The sequence below is a fragment of the Sorghum bicolor genome, chromosome 3, assembly GCF_000003195.3.
Source record: "Sorghum bicolor cultivar BTx623 chromosome 3, Sorghum_bicolor_NCBIv3, whole genome shotgun sequence".
Lineage (NCBI taxonomy): Eukaryota > Viridiplantae > Streptophyta > Magnoliopsida > Poales > Poaceae > Sorghum > Sorghum bicolor.
Window position 1 is genome coordinate 67,544,959 of NC_012872.2, and position 19,889 is coordinate 67,564,847.

The 19,889-nt window shown below is 44.1% G+C and overlaps 2 protein-coding genes across 4 annotated transcripts; both read right to left on the minus strand.

The window, feature by feature from the left end:
- On the minus strand, nucleotides 308-13,019 carry LOC8060098. Of its 3 annotated transcripts, none has more exons than XM_002458723.2 (3): nucleotides 12,442-13,006; nucleotides 11,777-12,318; nucleotides 308-1,002 (listed from the first exon to the last, which is right to left on the minus strand). In XM_002458723.2, the coding sequence occupies exons 2-3, from the start codon at nucleotides 12,301-12,303 to the stop codon at nucleotides 780-782; spliced, it is 750 nt and encodes a 249-aa protein (XP_002458768.1). In that variant the 5' UTR covers nucleotides 12,304-12,318; nucleotides 12,442-13,006; the 3' UTR covers nucleotides 308-779. The 3 variants fall into 3 exon arrangements, with proteins under 3 accessions (XP_002458768.1, XP_021312773.1, XP_021312772.1); XM_021457098.1 differs by lacking the exon at nucleotides 308-1,002 and adding an exon at nucleotides 10,069-10,702 and having other exon boundaries at nucleotides 12,442-13,019; XM_021457097.1 differs by lacking the exon at nucleotides 308-1,002 and adding an exon at nucleotides 10,069-10,557 and having other exon boundaries at nucleotides 12,442-13,018.
- LOC8058913 (transcription factor MYB1) lies at nucleotides 18,127-19,889 on the minus strand. The gene is made up of 2 exons (XM_002458724.2): nucleotides 19,365-19,889; nucleotides 18,127-19,164 (listed from the first exon to the last, which is right to left on the minus strand). The coding sequence occupies exons 1-2, from the start codon at nucleotides 19,816-19,818 to the stop codon at nucleotides 18,419-18,421; spliced, it is 1,200 nt and encodes a 399-aa protein (XP_002458769.1). The 5' UTR covers nucleotides 19,819-19,889; the 3' UTR covers nucleotides 18,127-18,418.

Here is a 19,889-nt window from a genome sequence, read left to right on the forward strand (position 1 = left end):
AAGACGTGCTCCGGTGAGACCGGCTTGAATTGAAGGACATAAGCATGGACCAGGAGACCTATCCTGTACTAGTTGCTGCCTGTTTAGGATGCAAGAATTCTGTCCTGGACAAGGTGCAGTGTGCCAGTGTCCTGCAAACTATAAATAATAATGGGAATTCGGCGTCTCTCCTGCCTTGGATGTCCTATTTGATTCTGCGGCAATGCCTGTCAACGAGTACAGCGCCCACTCGTATTCGTTTATCTTATAAGCTATATTTTTTCTATCAAACAGCAGTATTTTTCTTTCACACTAAATCAACAAACAGTTCTTTCAGCCATGACGTTTTAGACCAACGAACAGGCTAGCATTTATTTCTGGAATGAATCCAAGACAATATTATCCCCTATGCAAAGTCGAGCACCCAAACTGTTCGACCTAGATAGACATATTCCACAACAAAGAATGTAACCAACTAAGCTACAAGCCAAGAATATCTAACAACCTACTTAACCCGAAGGTACACAAATCATGCAAGCATGACGCAATGGATTAGCCGGCTTTCCTTTTTTTCCCACTCCCCATTCACCACCACTCACAACCAATCTTTACAGAATTAGCCGGCTTTCCTTTTTTTTCTGCGGCATGTGTTGTTGTACTCTACAAAATTCACACAACCCTTCATTTCACCCGAGCAACTCTTGTTCATCTCCAGTTCTTTTCTCATGCTCAGCCAATTTGCATCTCGTCTGTCACGGTTTTGGAGCTTTTATTAAGAACAATGTGCACCAAGAGTACTCTCATCCAGGAACATTGAAGTGGAAGAGCCAGGATATAACGAATGCAAACACCATGCAAGCGAGAAGGAAGTTGAGGAACCGGTGCCCTTGCCAAAATCTCCGAGGCTCGGTGGATGTTGCCTGGGCAGCTGCAGTGTTGCTTGATTCATTCCACTGCTCGATGAAGTCCGCATCACAGAAACCTGCCACGTTGCACGCGGTTGAGCCACAGATTTCGCAGATCCTAAGACAATGAAAGAACAAGAAGGGATGGAGACACTTAAAGCAGATCCTTGTTTGCATTCAAATAATATGTTGTGATACAGATTTACTTAAAATAACACCAGGGCAACATATTTCATAATACGCAACTGCTCAAATACTATACCGCAAGCAACACAAAACTTTAATGTGATACACACTGAATCAAGATAAACAGATTGTTAAAAGTGGATGTAAATGAACAGTGAACAACTTATGTCTTTCATTGATCTCATAGAATATATACAAGTGAAGGGGGCATGTCCGTACGGACACAACCGTTCAGTTTACAGAACCACCGAAGGGACATGCCTCTTCAGGGATTACTAACTGCTAATCCTATGATTAACTGCTAATCCACTTCTCTAATCTTGTTGTATCAACGGATGAGATCATTAGTGATAAGGTGTCTATTCACCAACAGACACCGTTTCGCAACACTCCCCCTTGATCGAATCTTCCTTTGAGATCAATGTAGTTGTAAGCTTAGATTCCTCGAAAAACCCTGTAGGAAAAATCTGAGGAATATGTATGTATGGATATGCTGTAAAACTCCTTTAAACCTTTATAGAAAAACAAGGAGAAGGTAGCATATACTTGTGTGATTTAAACAAACCACTATGTCATTGGTATTCCAATTAAAAACCCCAGTGGGGAAAAATATTGGAGATACGACATAAAGATAACTCCTCTAAAAACCGTTTAGGAAAAAAGTGAGGAGCCATATTAAGAGATATGTCGCTAAAACTCCTATAAAAACCCATTGGGAAAATCAGGAGAAAAATATGACGACATACTATAAGTATTGCCTCTTGAAATAACTCTCATGAAAAACCTTTTTCAAGGAAAAACCATGGATGAGTTGGGAGGGCAATGTGTGTCTTTGATATTTCCCACAAAAACCCCGGTGGGGAAAATAGAAAATATGACACATGCTTATGTTAATATTACCTCATTAAAAACTTTAACAAGAAACCTTTTGAGTAAAACTTGTGAAAGAAAAGAGTATAATATGATGCTGGTACATGTGGCATCTAGGAGATGTCTCCCCCTGATTCTGGCAAATCTCGAAGTCGCCTCATACCAATTCCATGTACCAATTTTTGAAACACAGAAGTTGGTAAGGACTTAGTAAATAGGTCAGCGAGGTTATCACATGACTTGATTTGCAAGATGTTTATTTCCCCACTTTCTTGTAATTCATGGGGATAAAACAATTTAGGAACAATATGCTTAGTGATATTGCTCTTTATGTAACCTGTTTGCATCTGTGTAACACAAGCAGAATTATCTTCATAGATAATTGTTGGTGATTCAATTGAACCAATACCACATGACTGTTGTATGTGGTTAATCATTCTGCGAAGCCACACACATTCTCGTGATGCCTCGTATAGAGCAATAATTTCAGAATGATTAGTAGAGGTGGCTGTCAGAGTCTGCTTAGAAGACTTCCATGAAATAGCTGTACCTCCATGTAGGAATACAAATCCTGTTTGGGATTTTCCGTTATGAGGATCAGATAAGTAACCAGCATCTGTATAGCCAATCATATTGGGATCATGATTTTTCTTGAAGAATAAACCAAGATCCTTTGTGCCATTAAGGTATCTGAGGATACACTTTGCTCCCGTCCAATGACGGTGAGTCGGGTCCGCACTATGTCTAGCTAGTAAGTTCACTGCAAATGCGATATCAGGCCTGGTGCAATTTGCAAGATACATAAGTGCGCCAATGACACTGAGATATGGGATTTCAGGTCCTAACGTCTTCTCCCCAACATCCCGTGGTCTAAATGGATCTTTCCCTAATTCTAAGGAACGAACAACCATCGGGGTTTTATTAGGGTATGATTTATCCATATTGAATTTCTCCAATATTTTCTGGATATAGGCTGATTGATGCACTAAAATCCCTAAAGGACGGTGCTCAATTTGTAAGCCTAGGCAATATTTGGTCTTTCCCAAATCCTTCATCTCGAATTCCGTCTTTAGATGTTTGCGTGCTTCTTCTATATCCTTTGGACTGCCAATGATATTTAAATCATCAACATATACAGATATAATACAAAATCCCGTTTGAGATTTCTTAATGAAAACACATGGGCAATCATCATTATTGGTGTATCCTTTGTTTAAAAGGAATTCACTCAGTCGGTTGTACCACATTCGTCCCGACTGCTTCAAGCCATATAATGACTTTTGTAGTTTTACACAATACATGTTACGATTTGCGTTTGGATTCGGAATTTGGATTCCATCGGGAACCTTCATATATATGTCCGAATCAAGTGACCCATATAAATATGCTGTCACCACATCCATCAACTGCATAGATAGATGATTTTGAACTGCCAATGATATTAAGTATCGGAAAGTAATTCCACTCATTACTGGAGAATAAGTTTCATTATAATCAATGCCGGGTCTCTGCGTGAACCCTTGTGCTACGAGCCTTGCTTTATATCTCACCACCTCATTGTTCTCATTCCGTTTCCGAACGAAAACCCATTTAAAGCCTACAGGAAAGACTTTGGAGGGTGTGGGCATAGCTTTTGTGAATACCCCTCTTTTAGTGAGCGAGGCTATCTCAGCTTGAATTGCTTCTTTCCATTGAGCCCAGTCTGAGCGCTTTTTGCACTCTGCCATGGTCTTAGGATCTGGATCATTGAGAAAGATTTCTGCAATTGCTGCGGAGAAATACATGTCTACAACAGTAGTCTTACGATCGTATGATTCACCAGAATCAATATAATTGATGGAAATTTCTTTCACCCCATTATTTGACTCAACATTTCCCAAAACTATGGAGTCAGGGTGTTCCGATGTCCCAGGATCAGAATTTGGATGCATCGTTGATCCGGGTTGTGGATTAGGTCCTGGTGTTGGACTTTCATCCACTATTGGGTGTCTAGCAACATGAGGTTGGCTTGGATTTACTGATTTGGAGGATCTAGTCCTCGGTATCCTCGGACGCTTGCTTTGAGCATTATCCTTCGGTGCGGCCGTACTTCTCCCCCTCTTCTTTGGAAGTGGGAGTTGAATGGTTTTTATTGGTACCTCCACTCTTTCAGGCGCATTGCGAGCAGGATAAGAGGATTTAGTGACACCCTTATAATCAGTAAATGCTTCTGGCAGGTTATTTGCAATATGTTGCAAGTTTATGATTTTCTGAACTTGTTGTTCAGTTTCTTGAGTACGTGGATCTGAGGGGGAATTGCCTTGGGCATTCCAGTTGATTTCCTGGCATTCACTTTGGTACTTGAAATCTCCCCCTAATGCTGGGAAATGGTCCTCATTGAATATGCAGTCAGCATACCGGGCCGTGAATAAGTCCCCTGTAAGAGGCTCGAGGTATTTGATAATCGATGGGGATTGATATCCCACATAGATACCAAGTTTCCTATGTGGACCCATAGAGGTACGCTTAGGTAGTGAGATCGGTACGTATACAACGCAACCGAATTTTCGCAGATGGGAAATATTTGGCATATTCCCACGTACTAATTGCAATGGGGAGACAACATGGTATGCAGTTGGACGCAATTGAATTAAGTCAGCAGCGTGTAAGACTGCATGACCCCAACATGAAGTTGGTAGATTGCAATTTTGTATTAGTGGTCTTGCAATGAGTTTAATTCTTTTAATAAGAGATTCTGCTAAACCATTTTGTGTATGGACATATGGGACAGAGTGCTGAACTTGAATTCCTAAAGCCATACAATAATCATTGAAAGCCTTTGAGGAAAATTCAGCAGCATTGTCCATTCGAATTGATTGAATTTGATGTTCAGGATTATGTGCTCTAAGTTTAATAAGTTGAGCAATAATTTTTGCGAAAGCATGGTTACGTGTGGATAAAAGACACACATGAGACCATCTAGTAGATGCGTCTATTAGAACCATAAAATACCTGAACGGTCCAGATGTTGGTTGTATAGGGCCACAAATATCTCCTTGAATGCGTTCAAGAAATTTTAGTGGCTCATTTTGGATCTTGACGGGCGATGGACGCAAGATCAATTTACCTGTAGCGCACGAAGTGCACATAAAATCTGAAGATTTCGGAAATTTAGCAGTATTTAACTCATGACCATTTGAATTGCTGATAATTTTCCGCATCATCCCTATACCAGGATGACCAAGGCAATCATGCCAAGTTTTGAATGCATCAACATTCTGGAAAATTACCTTGTACGCAACATGTGGTACGGGTTTGATGTATGTGTAGTACAATCCGGACGGAAAAGAGGGAATTTTCTCAACAATTTGTTTGCCATATCCATTGTTTTTAGTAACAAGGAGAATTTCCTCATTATTGTCATCAAGGGTTTCTACATGGAAACCATTTTGACGGATATCTCTATAACTTAATAAGGTACGCTTTGAATCGGGATATAATAATGCATCCTCAATTGTAATTTGGGTACCCATAGGGAGTACGATAATGGCACGACCTGAACCAATTATCGTAGCATCGCGCCCAGCGATTGTCAAAACATTTCCTTGTCTTTTAGTAAGAGTTTGGAAATATTTTGTTTCCCTAAGAATAGAATTAGTGGTACCGCTGTCCACTAGGCATAATTCCTCTTCCATCAGATCGACCCCCGTAGAAACTATATATAAATAAAGAATTTGATATAAAACTCTCTGATAATATATAGAATACATACTTTATTTATTGAATATCAAATGTGTACAATACATTTATTGGATATCCAAACTAAGTAGTGATGATATCATTAAATATTTACAACACATAGGACATAAATTGTGTTTATTATTACAATCACTAGAACATAAAGACATTAGAATCTAAGGGATTGGGAGCCTAGTGAAAGTCTCCAAATATGTCGTTGGATGCATATTCCACGATCATATTCCCTGTATCAGCAAGATCCTCGCCTCCTCGTATGATGTTGTTGCTTGGTTCCTCAGGAACTTGTTGCGAACAACCAGCCTCTTCCCTGGTGGTGTCAGGTCGAAGATTGAAATGGGCTTCATACTTCTGTCCTGGTGTAGCTCGTCCACGACCCACAGACTTTAAGTAAAGATCAACTAGATGACTTGGGGTACGACATTTCTTTGTAGTATGGTTATAACAACCACATTTTTGACACACAGGTTTATCATCCCTGTTCTTGGAAATGTTCTTACCCTTTTTGTAAGGTTTACCTTTGTTGGAGTCACCTTTTTGGGGCTTCTTATTGCGTCTGCGCTTGTTTTTACCCTTCTTGGAGTTTCCTTGTTGATAGTTCTTTTTAGATCTATCATTAGACATGGGTTTATTCTGAGTATATGCATGTACTTCAGGCAATGGAGCAGACCCAACAGGGCGCTGCTGATTATTCCAAACCATAAGTTCAGAATGTTTTTCGGCCTCAAGTAAAGTTTGGATAAGCTCTGAATAAACTTGGAAACGTCTTTCACGGTATTGTTGTTGAAGAATCCTTTCAGAGGGAAGCATAGTAGACAAAGTCTTTTCTATCTTATCCGCATCTGTAGGTTCTTTCTCGCAGAATTGCAACTTTGAGCAAATCCTATGGACAGCATGATTGTAGTCACTCACAGTTTTGAAATCCTGTAAGCGAAGTTGCGTCCACTCATAGTTGGCCGCGGGCAAGACAAGTGCCTTTTGCTGTTCATAGCGTTGCTTAAGTGAAGTCCATAGATTGTGTGGATTTTCTTCCAACAAATATTCAGCCTTAAGATCAGGGTGAATGTGGCTCCTAATAAGGTATAGGGCTGTATAAACGTGTTGATCTTCAAGCGGTGCAACCCCATCTTCGGGTGGTAACACAGCTCGATAAAGTCCACGGGACGAAAGACTAACTTTTACGTCTATAGCCCATGTGGGATAATTGTGGCCGTCTAGAGCTAGTAATTCAAACTCTTTGACAGTCATTGATCCTACATGATATAAAAACCATCGAAATATTTTAAGTTATTAAAATGTTGAGGTGTGTTGTAATTATGGGATGCAAATTAAAAACAAGATAAATCTTGTATCGGTAATGGTGTAAAATTCTTATATGCATAATAAAATAATGGAGGTAGTCACCAAACAAAAGGGTGTAGACCTCTAATTGGGCATATTATGTGTAAATAATAGATGCCAATTAATTATGCAAGTTGTATAACGCGTCTGAAGGTAGTCATCAAGAATTGATGTAGACCTTAATTTAATTTGCAAACGAATTGGGTACGCACGTTGAGGATAGTCACTAAGTAGTATACTTAGTGTAGATCCCACAGTAGCAACAATGGTGCTACCTTGTGTATGGCCAATAGGGATGCAAATTAATGGTAGTCATCTTTGGAAAAAGATGTAGACCAAATGTTCTAAGTGTAATGTTGGGTACGCACGTTGAGGATAGTCACTAAGTATTGTTTAGTGTAGATCCCGCAGTAGCAACTATGGTGCTACCTTGTGGAGTGGCCAACAAAACGACTCTAAAACATGCGTGTTATATAACTGTTAAGAAAATTACACATAAATTGTCGCATCCATTATTTAAGCGTGTAGTGCTTTAAAGTTAAAAGCGTAAAGGAACTTAAATAAAAAAAAATGATCGATTGCGAAATAAATAAATAGTTGCAAGATCATGGTCACAATAACAAGGATATTATTTATTGGATTTGTCATTCATACCGGGACAAACATTTTGAATAATATCACAAATAGATATTTTATAACAATATAAAATATCACAAATACAACTATAGTTAAAAGTCTGGAACTAAACATATAGGAGTACTATTTTTACAACAAATAATTATACGAGACCACAACAGAGTCATATACGAATTATTGCTGAAAATAAATAAGATGAATAAACAAGTAGCCTGCTGTGCCAAATTAGAGTTCAAGTGAATTTGAAATGGGCACAGCAGCCTGTGCGAGCGTGCAAGTGGAGACTGGAGGCAGGGCGTAGGCCTTCATGGGCTGGCCCATTTGCTGGAGCAGCACATATATATACGGGGCTGGAACGGGCAGCTAGGGTTGAAATCCAACCACACGCCGCCGTATAGCCTGAAGACCACCGCCGCCACTTTATCTGGATGTTGGTGCCGCTGCTCCCTTCCACTGCGCCGCCGCTGCTGCAGTTCTTCAGTTCGAGGAAGACTCCCCCTCATCAGGGGAGTAGAAGCCGCTGCCGTTCACCAACTCGTTGAGGGTCGCCGCAGACGGGAGGCCGTGCGTCGCCGGGTTCCGCGATCCTCTGCGGATCCCAGGGCGCCGGTCCACTGCAGCCACGCTACGACCCAGAAGGCGCCGGATCGACGGAGTTGTTGTGGTTGTGCCTTCGGTCGGAGTTGGGGGCGCCGCCGGGAGGGCCTGCGCAGCCATGCGTGCCGCAGCCTCCGCGCGTGTCGCTGGTGGAGGAGGAGCCGAGGGCCCGGCCCTGTCGAGGAAGAAGTACGGCGAGATGCCGGTCCTCGCAGCGGTGTTGAAGATGTCGCCGAGATTGAAGAGGTTGCCGACGCCGGGCGCAGCCACCACATCGACCTCGTCCTCGACCTTCACTGCATCGAGCGCAGGGGCAGCCTGCGTGTTCAGGAACCACGGATCCAGTGGGGGAACGCCATTGCCTGGCGCCATTGGAGTCGGAGGAGTGGGCGTCGGCATCAGCGTGTGCGGGATCGACGTGTACTCCTTGCAGAAGTCGCACCAGTAGCGCGACGGTGCCGGTACTGGCGACATGGGCTCCATCGGCATGTAGGATGGAGTTGGAGCAGCGGCGGGCATCATCTCCACGGCTTCAGCAAGCGGCATCGGGGCTTCGACGATTGGTGGCGCCGCGACTTCAACAGCGGGCGGCGCCGTGTTGCTGGGGCCGGCACCGTCCGCGCCAAGGCGAGGAGACGGTGGCTGGCTCTGCAGAGGGCGATCTTGCGGCGAAGCGATGCGGCCACGACGAATCGGGGACCAACGGCGACGGTGGACATCTGCACGGACGTCACGAACAGCCGAGTCGAAGATGCGGCCGTATGGACCATGGCCATGGCCATGGGCAGCAGTGCGGCGGAGACGAGGCCCAAGGCGCTCGAAAACACTGCGGCGCTGTCCATGGTGGCCGTGGTGACGGATCGGGCCACGACGGACTCCACCAACGCGACGGAGAGCGAAGAACAATCCACGAGCAATGTGTGAAGGTAAATCGACATTGATTCGCGCCATAGGGCTTACCAGTGGTCGGTACAGAGGCATGGATTGCCTCTGTTCGTCGTTCTCCTTCCGTAGAGCAAAAGTGCTGATAACGTGTTAAAAGTGGATGTAAATGAACAGTGAACAACTTATGTCTTTCATTGATCTCATAGAATATATACAAGTGAAGGGGGCATGTCCGTACGGACACAACCGTTCAGTTTACAGAACCACCGAAGGGACATGCCTCTTCAGGGATTACTAACTGCTAATCCTATGATTAACTGCTAATCCACTTCTCTAATCTTGTTGTATCAACGGATGAGATCATTAGTGATAAGGTGTCTATTCACCAACAGACACCGTTTCGCAACACAGATAACATAAGCCAAGTTTCATCTGAATTATAGTGGAAGAAAGTTATGTTTAGTGATTTTGTAAGGATACTTATGCATCTTTGCATTCAAAAGAGGGTGTCTATCGATATCATGCATAATAATATAAACCCACTTTCATAATTTTCAATAATATCAAAATAACTAAGAGGTTTAGAAAGACGCATACATTGTTTTTGGGGAAAAAAGTATGCTTTTATAGACATAAATAGTAAAGAACTTGGCTATAGCGCCTTGACAACAAAGGAACTAAAATCTGTATTACACCCCCCCCCCACCCCACCCACCCCCCATGGTCCCCCAAGAACACACACACACACCACCCAAAAATCATCTGGATGTTTGCATTTGATTTGAAGGGTACTTGATGCATCCTTTTTCTTAATTGACGTTTCTGCAAGATGATATTTTTGATCTACAGGCATGGTTGATGAAAAATCCGAGTGCACAGGAGATAGTCCAGAAATAAGAGCCTCTACTGATGTACCTTAACTCAGGTTCTCCTCTTATGGAATGTGCCTTTCCCCACTTTAATTTTACTATAACCGTCAACCACAAATCTAGACTTTTTTCTATCAAACACGCATGAGGACTGTGTATCTTTGTATTAAGATAGAAGAGTTTGTTACAGCACACGTAGCATTACCATTCATCAACCAGGTTCACTAGGAGCTATTACAGAATACAGATGAACAGAAAACCTAGCTAGCGGGATTGAATCAAACAAAGTAGCAGTTGTTCTGTTACATATGAACTAAACAGCCTAGCTTTGTGGCACCCGCTTCAATCAGAGCTCTTTTTGCACTTGATTGATCACCGAGGTTTCTTCATGGAACAACTGGGCATTCCTCCCTTTCCAGACCTGCCGGCTTACTAGAGCGAAGAGCTGAGTCGAACCCCTTCTGTTTTGATCCCCCTCCAAGCCCCATGTAGTTGTAGCCACCAATCCTATAACGATTGGTTCTCTGACAGTTGGGGACATGCCACTCCTAGCCCTGACAGGATGTTACACCATATTTGTAGCGTGTATGAACAGGAAACAGAGGTGATCACACGTCTCGGTCTTCCTGATCACAGAGGTGACAACCAGAACTTGCTTCAAGTCCATGGCGCTGCAACAATCGGCGGTCTAGTGGCTCACTTTAAACCTCAGCCAGAGAAAGATTTTCAATTTGAGGGGTGCCCAGCATTTCCAATTGAGCTTGTAACTCTATACAAATCTAGAATTTATATACCTGATTGTGACGGGAAACTGCTCCTGCCACTCTATACACTCTTTTAGATTATGCATCTGCTGAATAATGTTTGCCACGAAAAAAACGGCCGCTGAGCAAATTTTCGGATTCAGTGACCAGTAGTGCTTATAACCCTTATAAACTTCAGTCCTAAATCCTATATGTGAATTCTCATCCTAAACTAACTATTTAGAAACACGAAAAGAACAGCCACTGAGCAAATTTTCGGATGCATTGACCGGTACTGCTTATAACCCTTATAAACTTCAGTCCTAAATCCTATATGTGAATTCTCATCCTAAACGAACTATTTAGACACACGAAAAGAACAGCCGCTGAGCAAATTTTCGGATGCATTGACCGGTACTGCTTATAACCCTTATAAACTTCAGTCCTAAATCCTATATGTGAATTCTCATCCTAAACGAACTATTTAGAAAACAATTGGCACACCCATAACTATGACGTTCTTTTCATGAAGACTTGAGTGGAAGCCGACACCATGGCACCACCCCACCAGGACCGCCATAACGAAGTGACTCACATTCAGGATCTAGAGAACTACACAAGAATCTGCAAGAGAGCCAGGCCGAAAGAGGGAATCCTACTTTATCCACTCGCCAATGTTCCGTCATATATATGGACATTTCAAGCCCTTCCATAACCTACGAATCAACTACAAGTCTACAACCGATTCCACTTTATCCCCACCACCACATCCCCTTGAAACCTTTATCAACCCACCTAGTTAAAGCAAAATATCGAATTCCAGTTACAGATTCCTTAGCCACATGTTCGTGCAAACACATGGCATGTTTTTTTTTCCCATCACAAAAGCCAGGTTTGCAGTTGCGAAGAACTTGTAAACACATGAAGATATCTTAATTCTAGACTGTAACTGTAAACTCGACATGTAAAGGCAATCATGCAAAGCGGGATGTTGTATGGATCGGAGATAGCAGTGAGTGGGCTTACTTACTTGTTGCCTCTGATCTTGAACCAGGTCTCGGCGCACTGCTTGTGGGCACGGGAGAGGTCGGCCTTGCAGGAACAGCCGAGCACGATCCCGGCGCCGGACTCGGCGGCGGCGCTGTCAAGGCCGAGGTGGCAGATGCGGCAGTTCCTCTCACCCTTGTCCGGGCTGGCCTTGGTGATCTCGGCCAGCCCGGCCTCCAGGTCGACGACGTCGTCGTCCAGCGAGCACTCCGACACGCACGACTTCCTGGCGCGTTCGGCGGCCGTGTCCACGCCGCCGGCACTGGCGGCGTCGGCGTCGCAGCTGATGGATGCGGACGCGGAGATACAGACCTCCAAGGCCGACCCTTGCCGCGAGTGCGAGTGCCAGGACCGGTCCTCAGCATCCGAGAAGCGCTGGCTCCCCTCCTCTTCGCCCGAGCTCTCCCCCGCGAGCCGCCGCCCGCCGCCGCTCACGCGGCCCCGCTCCACGACGCCAGGCTCCACGGCAGTGGCGGTGGCGATCGCCGATTGCTCGCCGTCATTCACCATGGTCACCAAAGAAACCTACGGAGGTAATCACCGAGAAACGCAAAGGGATCACTCGTATTGCTCCGGCATCTACTCCGGATAAGAGCAAATTGGGAAGGCAGCAGGCAAGAAACACCGAAAGCGCGCAGTTAATAGTACCGCTATTGCAGGCGGCGTCCAGCAAAAGCACAAACGAGAATCTCTCTCAACTCAATGCGGACGATCAGGAGAAGAAAGCGGCAACAAGAATCCAACCAAAGCGGGTGGATGCTACACCTACACGGCTGACGGCACACGCTACAGAGTCTCGCTTTGGAGGCTGGCTGCTGCAGGATTGGATTTTTAAGTTATCTCTCGAAGATCCATGGTGGTGGACCGCAGCAGCAGATAAAACAAAACAGAAGAGGCGAGGTTGGAGGGGAGAGCTCAGAAGCGGTGGAGGTTGTTCTACGCTTCGAAACGTTGGGAGACTAGGCGGCGGAAGGACGAGAGAAGGGGAAAGAAAAGGACTTCGCCGACGTGGAGGAGGAGGGGAAGAGAGGGAGGAAGGGAGGAGAAGAGACAAGAGTGCTGGCTGCCTGCCGTCTCGTGTCTCGGGGTCCGGGCCCGACTTTCATCAGCCTTTGGTGGTAGTCTTCAGACGTGACGAGCCTCGACTCGTCTTCCGTCGTCCGTCGACGTGACGACGTGGGTGGAGCAGACTGGTTGTAGTTGTACGAGGGGGGGCAAGACTTGTGATGTGTTTCCATTGCCTGAGAGTCAGCACGATGGTTTGTCAACCCTAAACTCGATGGCACGGACCGTATACTGCACGTATTGGAGTAGTACTCTGTGTCGAGCGAGCGAGCTAGCTAGCCAACCTCTGTGTCTGTGCTACGAACGGGTGACTCCAGTAGGCCTTGTTTAGTTAAAAAAAAACCAAAAACTTTTAAAGATTTTCGGTAACATCGAATCTTGCAAAACGCCGAATTGAGCATTATATATAGATAAAAATAAAAACTAATTGTACAGTTTGTTTGTAAATCGCGAGATAAATCTTTTAAGCCTAGTTACTTTATGATTAGATAATTTTTATCAAATAAAAACGAAAATGCTAACGTATTAAAATTAAAAAAGAAAATTAGATCTAAACAAGCCCTATGTTTGGCAACCACAGCTGAGCCGAGGAGGTGGTTGCATGAATGAGCACATGACGTCCGAGGCCGTGCCATTTGCACATTGATTTCCAACAACATGAGAAGAAACGTCGTCAGGTGATGCACCCTCACCTCCCAGTACAGTACCAGTGTACATTTGTCGGTAAAAAGCAGCGTCGGCGTCGTACGGTTCGGAGTTCGACTCATGGCCCCCGCGCTCGGTCCAACCACCGCCGAGACCAAGAAACACACGGCACGCACCGGCCGGCGCTTGCAAGGGCACGAAAGGAACAACAGCCACGGGTGACGGGTTCACCTCACGATGATAGGCAAAAAAAAATCATCGCGTTCATTTAACGAGGTCGCCCGTGTGAGCATGGGCATCCATTTTGGTTGTTCCACTCCGTCTCCTTCCTCAGCTTTCAGCGAGGCCGACCGATCGAGCGCCACCGCCACCTCGGCCCGTGACCATGGTCGACGCGGCTTGGTTTGGATTCGACACTGACGCGAGATATTTTCGGGAAATCTTTGCCAACGCTCGGAATCGGTCCTCTCCGCGGGCTCTTTCTTTGCCTCATCTCTTTCCAAGAGACGCTTGATAGACATCAGGAGTCCTGTGCCTGCCTTGGGCCTTGTTTAGTTCCAAAATTTTTAGCAAAATGAGCACTGTAGCAATTTCGTTTGTATTTGACAAATATTGTTCAATCATAGACTAACTAGGCTCAAAAGATTCGTCTCGTCAATTCCGACTAAACTGTGCAATTAGTTTTTATTTTTATCTATATTTAATACTCCATGCATACGTCTAAAGATTCGATGTGACGGGGAATCTGAAAAATTTTGTAAAATTTTTGGGGAACTAAACAAGGCCCAAGAGTGCTGATGCGATGCTCCAGGTCGATATCATCTTTTTCACGTGATGGCAACAGCGAACCTGAATGCTGGAAAGGCAGGGAAAGATGGTACTCTCCCGTCCCAATTCCCAAAGGATGCAATTCTCGTTTTTTCCCTCACAAATATTAAATAGTTTTAAATAATTTTAACTTTGATCAAATCTATCGCTAATTCTAATATTAAAGAGACTAAGGCCTTGTTTAGTTTTTATTTTTTTTTTTGGTTTTGGGCTATTGTAGCATTTTCGCTTTTATTTAGCAAATATTGTCTAATCATGAACTAACTAGTCTTAAAAGATTAATCTCATGATTTACAGACAAACTATGTAATTAGTTTTTGTTTTCGTCTATATTTAATGCTTCATGCATGTGCCGTAAGATTTGATGTGACGTACGGAAAATCTTGAAATTTTTTAGTTTTTAGTGAACTATAAACAAGGCCTAAGACCTTGTTTGATAGAACTTCTCTCTAGATTTTTTTTCTCAACTTTTGTGGAGTTCTACCAAACAATTTAATAGGGGAAATCATGTGAAAAGAGGAGGAGTCCTACGAAATAAGACATAATATTTCTAGTACTAGTATACCTATTTTTAATAGAGACAGTAGAGTATAACTAAAAAGAAAGAAGAAAAACAGGGGTACGGTACTTGATGGTGCAACTGTGCTCTCGTGTTACCCGAGTGGGAGCCATGCGCGGTGTGGCCTTCGGCAGGTTGCAGAGCGGAGCCACCGGTGAGAGCAATGGCATCAAGCGGTGATGCTTATCCAATTACGCACACTGGAGTCTGGATCGGAGAGTGCAAAGTGAGAAAACCTAAAACCTCTATATTCTCAGGTCAAAAAAATCATTACAACATGATTGTCAGTGTCTCCAAATGTGTTTGCTACTCCTACATGCTAAGCTCAGCATTACAAAATGGCAGGAGAAAAAGGTTAGACGCTAGACGGACGGAGTAGCACCTCGCCGGATGAAGAGAGTCTCGTGATCTCGATCCGAGTCTAGGAAGCAGCTCCTGCTTCACGCCTTCACACACAGTTCACAGCTCGAGCCTATGTACAGATGCTACCCCCAAAACTAACACATGCGACGCAGGCAGGAGGAATCTAGGGAGATCAAACCAAATCAATCGAGGCTGGCAACACCGAGAGCTAATCCAATCCAACCACACCAAAACTCAGTCTCAGTGAGATCTATCTACACCAAGGCAAACCAGCGTTATTCATTCATCTAATCCAAATCCTAACTAACCCCATAATTTCCCGACGCATCGAGCTGTTCCCGTTCCCAATCAGCACCCCCATGGGCCATCATCGTCGGTTGAGGGCCCCCCTGTGATGGGCAGAATATTCAATCTCCACATCGGCACAGACACATCCTACAACGCAGAGCGTGGGGTCACCAGGCCCATCGCCTGCCTGGTGGCAACCGGGGCACGTTCCTGCAACTTCCATCGCTCGCCCAAAGATTGGTGCATCCATGGAGCAGCAGCTCGCAAGACTGAAGGAGCATTGTGCCTAAACTGACCACCTGCTGAAAGCGTTCATGTAAAAGCAAAACGATTAGGTGCCAAATTGACAAAACTCAGGCATTAGCAAAGGAGCAATCTTGCAGGACACATTCACTAGGCAAGTAAGCTTTCAACTTCATTTATGTGGTTTCCCTCACGAAATGCCCCTATGGAGCCATATGACCTAACCCTGCCGACCAAGGGAGGAAACCTGAATTGATTCAGCAGATTACCATCCCATATAAACCAAAACCACGTGCGTGTCTAAGCTCATGTTAGGCTGCATGTTCAGTCTATCAATAATAACTAGGTGTTGGGTGGAGGCACATGGTTAAAAGCTCCAGCAACACCATAAACCCAGATAGCAACAGAACAGAGCAAGGACACCAGAGAGAACAATTAGAGGATGCCACGATTAGGATCAGTACAGATATTGATCATGCAGTAAGATAGTAAGAAGTGCTACTACGAATAGCAACTGTTTACCATCCCTCAGAAGGAAACCAATTGGCGATAGACATCATCACAAGACTACAAGGGTGGAGGGAAATGCAGACGAGACATATAGAACCAAAAAGCAAATAGAAACTTGAAAGCAAGAAAAAATTCTGATCTATTCTGATAATTACAAAGCAGAATATGCTGTCTAATCAAAGCAAGACTAACCAGCTACCAGCCTAACATGATTGCACTGACCAACTATCACACAAATAACAAGAGCATTTCATCTTATCACCGAAAAAGAGCATTTCATCCTGATAAAGATGAGTCATGTTCCTGGCTGTCTCCAACAAACATCATTAGGAGCTAGGAAGACAGGAATCCAGCTTTTGACAGGCCTCTACTGGACAGACAGCACAAGCAATGGTGACACTGAGAGAAATCTGATCTCTAGAAAAGATAACTAGTGAAGGAACATGAAAGAGACAGAGACAAGAAACTACAGTTGATGTCACCACTATCATTTAGGACTTACTCCTGTATACTTTGGAGAAGATCATCATTAAAAAGAAACTTTGTAGTAGATGGAATACTCATTAACTTTATGCGATGCAAGAGATAAAAGAATGCAGGATTTAACATGATACTCCAAAGCAATGCAAATAGAGTGACAATAGTGCCACGCAAGAAATGATGGTATGAGTCATGAGTGCATAGAAAGGGCAATCTGTTTGTTCTGTTCCAATTAAGGAAAACAAAAGGAAGCATTTTTATTTCCGGAGAAAGCAAGTGCAAAGTGAAGAAACTGACACATGTCCTGAAACATATAGCATTGAAGTCAGATTTCGTTCACCAAAGAGGCAAAGAAAGAGAGCCATTACAGACCCCACCCCACCCAAGAAACACTCACAATAGCACTCTCAGATTCACTAATTGTGACTGAATATAGTCATGGATTAAGAAACACAAATACACAATCCAGATTGCATCTGATCAAAACCAATATTCAGCAATGCTGTGAAAAGACACCAATCAAACATTACACTTTCTGAAGAACAAAAAATGAATGCATATATTAAAGTACCTCAGGAGCTTTTTTTTGCATAGCACCTTTCGAGATTAGATAATCATAAGTTATACCAAACAAAATACCACAAAAAAGGTGTGAATAGCATATATACTTTCATCAGATCCAAAGTGGAGGAAAAGAATGTATCTTCATTGGCACTAGCATAACATTTGTAAGCATAGTATGTTTCCAATTCAGAAGCTATGTGGACTACACAATTGCCATTGTGAGATTTGTTGTTGCCTTAACAATAGTGTGTACCACAAATGATAGGGAGAACTAAGGTAAGAGATACAATCTGTATGAGAATCCATAAATAAAACACATTCAAGTAAGCCATATGCTGTATGGAAACTTGAATTATAATGCACAAGACAACTAGATAATCACGACCTAGTGGAGAAAGTAACAAACATGCAATAAAACAGCATGGAAATGACTCAAGAAACAAACTGATTGCACAAGCAGACATCATGGGAAGAGCATTATCAAATCATTATTCCGTTACTACATTATCTGCAGTAGCACAGTTCTATCGTAAGCTAAGTATAACAGCCATAAATTAGCAAATCGCCTCAGTTTTTGGAAAGGGACCATGGAGCTTTTATACTACCTGATTTTGAGCACCGGGGATCAAACCCACAGGTGGACTGCTCCCCAACAGCTTCCACCAACCATGCTAAGCTTGGATCTCCTAATTTTATTTTCAAATATATGTTTCATTAGACACCAGTCCATATTTTGGCTGCTTACTTCTTTCACTTGAATGCTCTGTGATGAACTGAAGACAACTACAAACATCAAACAAATAGCATGCATTTTTTTCTACAATGAAATAAACATGGCCAATGCCTTAAGCAGCACATCCACATGCGGTATAATACAGTATCTACTTTAGAATAACACAGAAGTATATTATGGTGCAAACACCGAAATAAATATAAACTAATGCCAGCAAAAGAAAATGCATCATCGCCCATTAACAGTGAGCCTCAGGATTGTAATTAGTGATCTGACATCACTATGTCTGAATATAACAAACAACTACAAAATATTCCACCGTGCAAGTTCATAAGATTCCTACTTTGTCAGGTTGGCGGAACTGACTGAAACAAGGTACTGGCATCACTGCTTTGCATACCACTTCTCATCCAGGCAATGCTGCTAATTTCTGATACCAATGAAGCAAAGCTAGTATTTAAAATCGGTGGATGATCTTCAAACTCATTGAACTCAGGACCCAGCAACGAGTTCTTACGAGGCTGCTTGTGAGCACCGCAGCAACCATGCCCACATTTGCTTGGCACCTCAGCAGAAAAGCATATAGGATCAACAAACTTGAAAACCTCACTTTCAGGAGTCAAGACTTTATGAGTTGAGTCAGACTTGACGACAGAACTTGGAATTTCTTGTTGGGTAGGTTCTGTGTGTCCTAGATTGTATGGTCTGAAAGCACCAATCTTTGCAGCTGGTCGGGACAGGTAGGGTGGATCAACACCTTGAGTCATAGAACACTGATCTGTGATGTGCCATGCCCCAGCAGAAGTCTCTGGAACTGTTTGCACAGGAGCATCGCTTACATCCATAGCATTGAAGGAACTAAGATCTTTTGAAGGCCAAGGTTCTTCTGAAACTGCCCTGGACACCTCCAGGATACTTCGCTGCACAGAACCACCATGCTTGCATCGGCCATCATTGCAGTATCGACGCCTCAGGGTGGAATTCCAGTGATTCTTGATGGCATTGTCGGTTCTACCATCCAAAAGCTTTGCGATACATGCCCACTTGTTCCCATGGACAGCATGAGCTGCCATTATAATACGGTCCTCCTCTTCTGCAGAAGAAAGGTGACATGTTTAATAAGCAAGACATAGACGGTAGAATGCACCATGTATCAAATCCATAAAAGTAACCAGAGGAAAACATATATTACATAGATATTGCAAATGCAAAAGTTTCAGGCCAAGGTTATGTTTTGGTACATTTCTCATGGGCTAAAAATCGCAATGTAAATAAAAGCTTGAAAAGGGGTACCAGTGAAGGGCTTGCGCTTGACTTGGGGGTCGAGTTGATTGCACCAGCGCAGGCGGCAGGACTTGCCGGAGCGGCCCGGGATGCCGCGCGCGATCAGCGTCCAGTTCCGCGCCCCGAGCTTCTCCACCAGGTTGCTCAGCACCGTGTCCTCCTCCGGGGACCACGGCCCCCTCACCCGCTCCTCCATCGTCGCGTTAGCCGCCGCAGCAGCAGCAGCGGAAGCCGCGGCGTCCCCACCAACGGGAGCACCGGAGGCAGTGACCCCGTCGTCCTCCTCCCCGGAAGGAGGCGGCGACATGTGGTTTGGTTGGGGCTGAAGCAGGGCCTCGGTTAGGGTTTGCGCCTCGTCGGCCATGGAGAAAGAGTTGGAATGGGCCGCGTCGGCGTTGGCGGCGGCGTTCGGATCCGATGGCGGCTGCGGCGCCGGAGAAACGGCGGTTTCGGCGGCCGACATGGTGCGATGGGGCGAGTGTTCCACTGGTCCAATCGTGTTTTTTTTTTTTTTAAAGGAGTCCAATCGTGTGT